This window comes from Gopherus flavomarginatus, chromosome 1 (assembly GCF_025201925.1).
Source record: "Gopherus flavomarginatus isolate rGopFla2 chromosome 1, rGopFla2.mat.asm, whole genome shotgun sequence".
NCBI lineage: Eukaryota > Metazoa > Chordata > Testudines > Testudinidae > Gopherus > Gopherus flavomarginatus.
In genome coordinates, this window is record NC_066617.1 from 368,272,402 (window position 1) to 368,282,513 (window position 10,112).

Sequence of the window (10,112 nt, forward strand, 5' to 3'; positions counted from 1 at the left end):
CTCACCAGTGGGTGGAGACAGCTCCTATATCTTTACTTCAGGCCTTAGACCCCATCTGAACATGTCTGTACAGAGTGTTGGTCAGTAGCTCATGTCATCACAGATATAAGGGTCCAGGATGGAATAAGTCGCCGGGTCCTGTGTTTCTTGTATCCTATGTCACCAGCACTGGGGTCAGGTGCTAAACTGACCCTTCACTTTACGAACACCCTGATTATTCTCTAATGAAGGTGTTTGCTTTTCACACTGTACATGATTGGGTTCATCAGAAGAGGAACCAGAAGATATATGTAGCCCAGGACAATCTGAAGCAAGGGAAAAGAGCTCTTCCTGAATCTGTGCATCAAAGTCAGGGTGAACTCTGGCATGTAAAAGAGCAGGACAGCGCAGAGGTGGGAGACACAAGTGTTTAGGGCCCTGAGGAATTCTACATGGGAGGAGATGCTCAGCACTGTTTTGAGGATCATCACATAAGAGAGGAAGATGAGCAGCAAGTGCAACCCCACCATTAGGACTGTAATAAACAAGCCATAGGTGTTGTTGACTGTGATGTCCGCACATGCCATTGTCATGACCTCCATGTGTAAGCAGAAGGAATGGGAGAGGATATTGGCTAGATAGAACTGGAACCTTTTCAGCAGAAGGGGGAGTGGGAATATTATGGCCACCCCTCTTAGCACAAACACCAGTCCAATCATGGCTATTCTCAGCAGTGTTAAGATGGACGTATATTTCAGTGGGTTACTGATTGCGATGAAGCGGTCAAAGGCCATTAACAAGAGCACAGCGGATTCAATGAATATAAACGAGTGGATGAAGAACAGCTGGGCAACACTGGCATTGAGGCTGATCTCCCTTGAGCTAAACAAAAATACACCCAGTATTGTTGGCATGCTGGCTATCAATAAGCCAAGGTCTGTGATGGCCAACATGGAAAGGAAAATGTACATTGTCTCATGAAGGCTTAGATCTGTTTTTATAAGCAACAGAATGAGTGAATTTCCTACTATAGAAATAGCGTAGGTTAAGCAGAAGATGGTAGAGATCCAGAGATGGATGTCTTCCTGCCCAGGTATCCCAGTAAGAAGGAACACTGCACAGTTGAATTTAGTGTCATTGACAGCTGACATAAATCCTGGGAAGGTCTGATAAGTTTTGAGCTTTTCTTCCTGAATGAAAAAGGAATGGGAGATTAGACAACTAGATGATACTTAACAAGACATCATTCTGCTCTCAGTGCAAGTCTACAGACTCCTAGGAGGCCAAGAGAGATGAGCAAAAGCATAGTCTTAGATTTACACCACAGATAGGAGGATAGGCACTGCCAGAGTGGATCAGACCTGCAGTCCATCTAGCCCAATATCCAGTGGCCAATTCCAAATGCTTCAGAGAAAAGTGGAAGAAGCCTTACAATAGACAGCTAAGAGATAACCTGCTCCCAGGCAACATTCCCCCTGACATCCACTAGTTAGATATATTTTGCAATGCAAATCAGGAACATTTATAGCCCTTCCAAGACATTTTTTTTAAATCCCCACTATCGTAGTTGATTTTTCTGGTTATTTATATAAATTTCAATTCCTTCTTTCAGTCCTGCTAACCTCTTGGTCCCTTTGATCTCTTGTGGCTGGAAGTTCCTCAGCCTACTTGAGCGATGTGTGATTTTATAATCATGACCTTCTACAGACATCCTTTTTCACCCTCCACTTCTGAGTGTGGCCCATTGTATCATGACAGGTATAAACACATGGCAAGTATATGGTGAAAACCGTCATTGTATTTATCTGTCCTACATTGAAGCTGTTTATAAATGTATTTTCTTGCCTCATTATAGACAGACAGACAGACAGACACATAGATATATAAAAAGAAAGAAAGAAAGAGACTTATTGAAAGTCTTTGCTAAGGATAAAAGGGGTGAAAAAACAAGGGTGATATCATGGTGGGGGTCTACTACAGACCACCTAACCAAGAAGAAGAAGTGGATAAAGCTTTTTCTAAACAACTAATTAAATCATCCCAAGCACAGGACTTGGTGGTGATTAGGGACTTCAATTACCCAGACATCTATTGAAAAAATAACACAGCAGGGCACATATTACCCAACAAGTTTTTGGAGTGTATTATAGACATTATTTTTTATTGCAGAAGATGGAGAAAGCTGCTAGAGGGGAGGCTGTTCTAGATTTGATTTTGACAATTAGGGAAGAACTAGTTGAGTATTTGAAAGTGGAAGGCAGCTTTGGGTGAAAGTGATCATGAAATGGTAGAGTTCATAAATATAAGAGATGGTAGGAGGGAGAAAAGAACAATAAGACAACAGATTACAAGGCAGACTTCAGCAAAGTCAGGGAGTTCCTAGCTAAGTTCCCATGTGAAGCAAGTCTAAGGGGAAAAACAATGAAAGACAGTTGGCAATTTTTCAGAGATATTATTAAGGGCAAAAGAGCAAACTATCCCACTGCATAGGAAAGATAGGAAATATGGCAAGAGACCACCCTGGCTTAACCAGAAGTTCTTCAATGATCTAAAACTCAAAAAAAAGTGTCTACAAAAAGTTGACACTTGGTCAAATTACAAAGGATGAATATAAACATGTAGAAAAGTCAAGGCACAAAATCAGATCAAACTAGCTAGGAACATAAAAGGAAACAAGAAACATTCTGCAAATACATTAGAAGCAAGAGGAAGACCAAGGACAGAGTAGGTCCATTACTCAATGAAGGAGGAAAGACAATAACAGAAAATGTGGAAATGGCAGAGGTGCTTAGTGATTTCTTTATTTCGGATTTTAGCAAGAAAGTTGGTGGTGATTGGCTGTCTAACATAGTGAATGCCAGTGAAAATAAGGTAGGATTAGAGTCTAAAATAGGGAAAGAACAAGTCAAAAACTTCTTAGACAAGTTAGATGTCTTCAGATCACCAGGGCCTGATGAAATGCATCCTAAAATACTCTAGGAGCTGACTGAGGAGATATCTGAGCCATCAGCAATTATTTTTGGAAAGTCATGGAAGATGAGAGACAATCCCGAAGACTGGGAAAGGGCAATCTATAAAAAGGGAAATAAGGACAACCCAGGAAATTACAGACCAGTCAGCTTAACTTTTGTACCCGGAAAGATAATGGAGCACATAATAGGAGATAATAAGGTGATACGTAACAGTCAGCATGGATTTGTCAAGAACAAATCATGTTAAACCAACCTGATAGCTTTCTTTGACGGGTAAAAAGCCTTGTGCTTTGGGAAAGTGGTGGATGTGGTATATCTTTACTTTAGTCAATCTTTTGATACTGTCTCATATGATCTTTTCATAAAGAAACTAGTGAAATACAACCTCGATGGAGCTACTATAAGGTGGGTGCATAAATGGTTGGAAAATCATTCCCAGAGAGTAGTTATCAGTGGTTCACAGTCATGCAGGAAGGGCATAACAAGTGGGGTCCCACAAGGATTGGTTCTGCGTCCAGTTCTGTTCAATATCTTCATCAGTGATTTAGATAATGACATAGAGAGAAGACTTATAAAGTGTGCAGGTGATACAAGGCTGGGAGGGTTTGCAAGTGCTTTGGAGGATAGGTTTAAAATTCCAAATGATCTGGACAAACTGGAGAAATGGTCTAAAGTAAAGAGGATGAAATGCAATAAGGACAAATGCAAAGTACTCCACTTAGGAAGGAACAATCAATTGAACGCATACAAATGGGAAATGACTGCCTAGGAAGGAGTACTGTGGAAAGGATCTCGGGGCCATAGTGGGTCACAAACTGTATATGAGTTAACAGTGTAATGATGTTGCAAAAAAAGCAAACATCATTCTGAGATGTATTAGCAGGAGTATTGTAAGCAAGACATGGGAAGTAATTCTTCCGCTCTACTCTGCACTGATTGGTCCTCAACTGGAGTATTGTGTTCAATTCTGGTTGACACATTTCAGGAAAGATGTGTACAAATTGGAGAAATTCCAGAGAAGAGTATCAAAAATTATCAGAGGTCTAGAAAACATGATCTATGAAGGAAGATTGGGTTTGTTTAATCTGGAGAAGAGAAGGTTGAGAAGGGACATGATAAAATTTTTCAAGTGTGTAAAAGGTTGTTACAAGGAGGAGGAAGAAAAATTGTTTTTCTTAATCTCTGATGATAAAACAAGAAGCATGGGTTTAAATTGCAGCAAGGGAGGTCTAAGTTGGACATTAGGAAAAATATCCTAACTGTCAAAGTGGTTAAGCACTGGAATAAACTGCCTAGAGGGGCTGTGGATTCTCCATCATTGGAGACTTTTAAGAGCAGGTAAGACAAACACCTGTCAGGAATGGTCTAGATAATACTTAGTCCTGCTACAAGTGCAGGGGACTGGACTAGATGACGTCTCATGGTCCCTTCCAGTCCTATGATTCTATAGATATAATTTTTTCTTCATTCCTGAGAATCCAGATTATGCCACTGCCTCTTTGCAGCGCATAGGATAAATAGTTAGGGCCTGATTCTTTGTTCAATTATATTGATTTCAGTGGCACCACTCCAGGTCTACATGTGTAAATTCGATCAGAACCGGGCTCAATTAACTTTCCCTTACCATATGCTTCCAATAATACACTCTGATCTTGAAAAATTCCAAGAGAAGCCAATGTGCTTTGCCTGGTCATTGTCACAGACAGTTACTTCAGCTGGTGGAGGGAGGGATTGGTGTCACAAATGGGTGAATACAGGGCCGGCACTTCCATTTAGGCCATCTAGGCGGTCGCCTAGGGCACCAGGATTTGGGTGGGGCAGCATTTTGCCACCCTCGGCGGCAATTCGGTGGCGGTGGGTCCTGCCATGCTCCAGGTTTTCAGCAGCAATTCTGCGGCGGGTCCTTCACTCACTCTGGGACCCGCCGCTGAAGTGCTGTCATAACATATTTCCCAGATTTAGACCTTAGTGTCCAAAATATGGGTGTTAGCATGAAAACCTCCAAGCTTAGTTACCAGCTTGGACCTGGTAAAGCTGCCACCACCCAAAAAATTAGAGTGTTTTGGGGCATTCTGGTCCCCCCAAAAACCTTCCCTGGGGACCCCAAGACCCAAATTCCCTGAGTCTCACAACAAAGGGGAATAAACCTTTTCCCTTCCCCCTCCTCCTTCCCAGGTGTTCCCTCCCTGGGTTCCTGGAGAGATATACAGAAGCAAGCTCTGTGAATCTAAACAGAGAGACTCCACCCTCCCTATTTCCAGTCCTGGAAACACAAGTACCGAGAGAGCCAATCTCTCCCCCACCCCACTCCTTCACCCAGAGGGAATGCAAAGTCAGGCTAGTAAATCGAACACACAGAGATTTTCCCCCTGACTTCTTCCTCCCACCAATTCCCTGGTGAGCTGTAGACTCAATTCCCTGGAATTCCCACTAAAGAAAAACTCCAACAGGTCTTAAAAAGAAAGCTTTATATAAAAAGAAAGAAAAAGTACATAAAAATGGTCTCTCTGTATTAAGGTGACAAATACAGGGTCAATTGCTTAAAAGAAATATGAATGAACAGCCTTATTCAAAAAGAATACAATTCAAAACACTCCAGCAACTACACACATGTAAATACAAAAAAAAAAACATATAAACCACTGTATTATCTCTTTGTATTTACATCTGGGAAACAGAAGATTAGAAAAGCAGGAGACAGAAAAATCCCTCTCATAGCCGAGAGGGTACAGGCACAAGACAAAGAACAAAGAACTTACACACAAACTTCCCTCCACCCAGATTTGAAAAAGTCTTGTTTCCTGATTGGTCCTCTGGTCAGGTGTTTCAGGTTACTCCTTTCCAGGTGAAAGAGACATTAACCCTTAGCTATCTGTTTATGACAAGTGCCCCGAAGACCGAGAGCGCGGAAGGACCCCTCACACCCTGCGGCAGAATTGCCACTGACCGGGAGCACGGAAGGACCCCCGCCAAGGGCGTCAAAAACCCTGGCGCCGCTCCTGGGTGAATAGTGGAAAAACTGGGTTAGCACTAATATCCAGTTGAATGTGCAAGTTACTTCAGCCATGTTCTTGTAAAGGTGATGGGTGTAAATTGCATCAAAGACAGTATAATACTCCCTCTTCCTGAACCTCAGCTCTACTCAGCAGTTCTGTTCTCTCAGGACTTTTACAAAAGTCTTTCACAGATAATACAAAGGAAATTATCTTCATGACTCTAAATGTAAGTGTTAGAAACAGCTAATGGTCTTTTACCAGGAGAAAGTATCACACAACTGTTCACTGATCAAAGAGTCACTGTTGTGTTTTGGCATTCATTCATTTCACAAAAGGTTGGTTTGGGATATTTGTATTGTAATGAAATATTCTGCCATAAGATTTACACATCTGTACTTTCATGCACACATGTCAATCATGGGTACCAAACCTAGCCAGATCTGCTGGGTAAGAACAGATGATCCACAATATGTGGTAGCTCAGGGCCCAGTCAAGGGTGGGGAAATTGTGAGATTCCACCCTATGAGAGGGCAGGGTCCGAGGCCTGACATCTGGTACTAGGAGACCAGAGAGGGGACAGAGATGCCGGTCACCCTGTAACTCTGAGGGGTATCTACAGAGGAGAAATGCTGGAGCCTTCAGACCATCAGGAAACAGAAATATGCCCTTTTGGACTTGTTACCAAAGAGCAATTCAACTCTGAATTCTCCTGCCTTAAAAACTGAGCCGGAGAATAAAACTGTTGAAAATGTATTTGCTGATTAAATTTCCTGCATCAACTAAACCTGAGGTGATTTGGGAACTAGTCTTTGAGATTGCATAGGGTCTCCTCTGGCTCAGCCCCTGGCAGGATCGGACCCAGAGTGCACAGCACCTCTAGAAATCGGACCCATTCAGAATCTGGACTTGGGTTATTGGGGTTTTAACACTCTGAGCTCATTTTGAATGTCAGATTTCTGTGTAACTTGAACAGCTCAATGCAGAACTTGGACTGATGTAGGGGAGGGGTTCCCAAGTTACCTAGCACTGCCTGCCCCCCAGGCCCCTCACTGAGTCACCCCGACAGCCCAGCTGAGTCCTCGGCTGCTGTGTAGAACATCTGCAAATGGAAACAATTTGCAGCCTTTACCTTTCACTTTGTATTTTAATGATAGTGAAACCTACAAACGTACCCAATTCCTGCTAGACTGGGAGCCGCTGACACCAGGGATCTTCACCTTAAAGGACAAGGAATCATCGGAGACGTTACAAGGGCAGCAGGCAGTATCTGTTCAGACAGAGAGGCAACTGTCTATATGAAGCATGTCTGCACATACCCTTGGGGACCACTTGGCCATCAGGGAAACCCAGCTGCTTGGCTTAGTGTGCACCAGCTGTAACCCCTGTGACAGCCAATGGCAAAAAAGATATCTTGGAATTGGAAAAAGGTTCAGAAAAGGGCAACAAAAAAGATTAGGGGTGTGGAACAGCTTGCATAGGAGGAGAGATTAATAAGACTGGGACTTTTCAGCTAGGAAAAGAGGCAACTAAGGGGGGATATGATAGAGGTCTATAAAATCATGAATGGTATCGAAAAAGTAGATAAGGAAGTGTAATTTACTCCTTCTCATAATATAAGAACAAGGGGCCCACCAAATGTAACTAATAGGCAGCAGGTTTAAAACAAACACAAGAAAGTATTTTTTTTCATGCAACGCACCGTCAACCCCTGGAACTCCTTGCCAGAGAGTGTTGTGAAGACCAATAGTATAACGAGGTTCATAAGGGAGCTAGATAGATTCATGGAGGACAGGTACCTCAATGGCTATTAGCAGGATGGGCAGGAATCGTGTCCCAAGCCTCTGGCCATGGCTACACTGGCGCTTTACAGCGCTGCTCTCCCAGGAGCCCCTCTCTGCCTGAACACGGGTTGCTTTTACAGGCCCAGCTCACTAGGTGACATCTACTCTGTCTTTCCATCCAGACTCCAAGGAGGACTGGAGAACTGAGCAGGATAATGACATCACAGGTATCAAGGAGGCTGAACAGCTGTAACATAAGAATGGCCACACTGGGTCAGACCAAAGGTCCATCTAGCGCAGTATCCGGTCTTCCGACAGTGGCCAATGCCAGCTGTTTCAGAGGGAATGAACAGAACAGGGAATCATCAAGTGATACATCCCCTGTCATCCATTTCCAATTTCTGGTAAAAAGAATCTAGGGACACTCAGAGCATGGTGGGTTATCCGTGCCCATCTTCACTAATAGCCATTGATGGCCTTATCTTACATGAAATTATCTAGTACTTTTTTGAACCCTCTTATAGTCTTGGCCTTCCCAACATCCTCTGGCAAGAAGTTCCCTGGCTTGACTGTGCATTGTGTGAACAAATGCTTCCTTTTATTTCTTTTCGACCTACTGCCTATTCAATTCACGTGGTGACCTCTAGTTCTTTTGTTCTGAGAAGGAGTAAATAACACTTCCTTATTTGCTTTTTCCATACAAATCATGATTTTATAGACCGCTATCATATCCCCTGTAGTTGTCTTTTCTAAGATGAAAAGTCCCAGTCTTATTAATCTCTCCTCCTATGCAAGCTGTTCCACAACCCTAATCATTTTTGTTGCCCTTTTCTGAACCTTTTTCCAATTCCAAGATATCTTTTTTGAGATGGGGAGACCACATCTCCATGCAGTATTTCTACGCTTTGTTTCCTATGGTTCAGCCAGTTACTGATCCATGAGAGGACCCTTTCTCTTATCCCATGACAGCTTACTTTGCTTAAGAGCCTCTGCTGAGGGACCTTCTCAAAGACTTTCTGAAAATCCCAGTATGTCAGTGCACTGCAAGGCTTTCAATGGCTTTTAAACTTTCTCATGGGGACATCGGAGACATGGTCCAGTGAACTTGTTTTCAGGCCTAACAAGAACTCAAATGCAACCTGCTTTGAGAAACTCGTTTTAACAAGAATGCCCCTGTGCCAGCACAGGCCACGGGTCAAAATGTGTAACTTCAATAACGTTGGTATTGGAAGAGCCCAAAAGAACCCATATAGGAATGTATCGACTCTGACCCCTTACTTCAAATGCACTGTGGCCTAGTGGATAGAGCACTAGATGGAACTCAGAAGACTTAAGTGCAAGTCCTGACTCTGCTACTGTCGTGCTGGGTGACCTTGGGCAAGTCACTGTGCTTCTCTCTGCCTCAGTTTCCCATCTGGAAAAGGGGGCTAATGCTACAGACCTCCTTTGAAAAGTGCCTTGAGGTCTACTAATTGAATATGTTAGATAAGAGGTAGGGCTCTTTATTATCTTATGATATAGGGTGCTTTTCTTAAAGCGTCCACTGCTGGAGTCAAGTGATTTATTTGAGAATCTCTGCTCTTTCTTTTATTTTATTTGTTAGCCAATTTGAAGCCCTCGTAGTTGCAAAGAGAAGCTGGAGAACGTGAATTGAGTGCAACTTAGCGGCTCAGACACCAGAAGGCAAATGAAAAGTTCCCCAGATGAATGATTTTGGAAGAGCTCATTATTTTGAAGCCAATCTCATGATTTTGGTGGGCCCCAGTTCATGGTATTTTGGAGTGCTTGGGCTGTGATATCATGAAAGTTTTTCTGCACTGGTAGCACTAGATAATCACATCAGGGCTGCTTCTCACTTCAGACTGGGAGATTCTGCCTCAGTCACAGGGGTTTTAGGAGTTCCCACAAGTAGGGAAAAAATGTCCCTTGCCTGAGGGCTTGAGAGTCAGAGTTCGGAAAAGACCCAGAGTTTTCCTGGGAAACCTGATGCCCTCTCTCCTGATTTATTCGGAGCTCAGCTGCTCAGTCTACTTGGGTGGATGCCTCATCCCATCTCCTGATCTAAGTACAGAATTGACACCTCACAGACTAGAGGGAGATTGCAGGAGGGCAGCCTCATTGTAACCTCGACACGGCATCAGCGCCTGCCTGATGCCAAAGCAGCAACCTGCCCTCAGGTGTAGCCTGGGGACTTGTAGCTGGTTTGAGAGTGTCTGTGTTGAGAGTGTCTTAGTGTTTGAGCCCAGGGAAATGAGTTCACTCCTCCTCTATCTTAACTCTGCCTCCTGCCTAGAGATCCTGAAATTCATGCTGCTCTTTCTGGTCTGTTATGCTGTGATAAGCCTCGCCAGTTCTGAGGTAAATGAGACTCCTGGAAAGATGGA

General features: G+C 43.3%; 1 protein-coding gene across 1 annotated transcript; it reads right to left on the reverse strand.

The window, feature by feature from the left end:
* Positions 1-221: 221 nt before the first annotated feature.
* Positions 222-1,130, reverse strand: LOC127033031 (olfactory receptor 51G2-like). The gene has a single exon (XM_050920849.1). It carries the CDS (start codon positions 1,128-1,130, stop codon positions 222-224), a length of 909 nt encoding a protein of 302 aa, XP_050776806.1.
* Between the last annotated feature and the right edge of the window lie 8,982 nt (positions 1,131-10,112).

What these genes read in the sequence shown, in the direction of transcription:
- LOC127033031 (XM_050920849.1), bottom strand. Translation starts at nt 1,130, where the DNA reads ATGTCAGCTGTCAATGACACTAAATTCAACTGTGCAGTGTTCCTTCTT.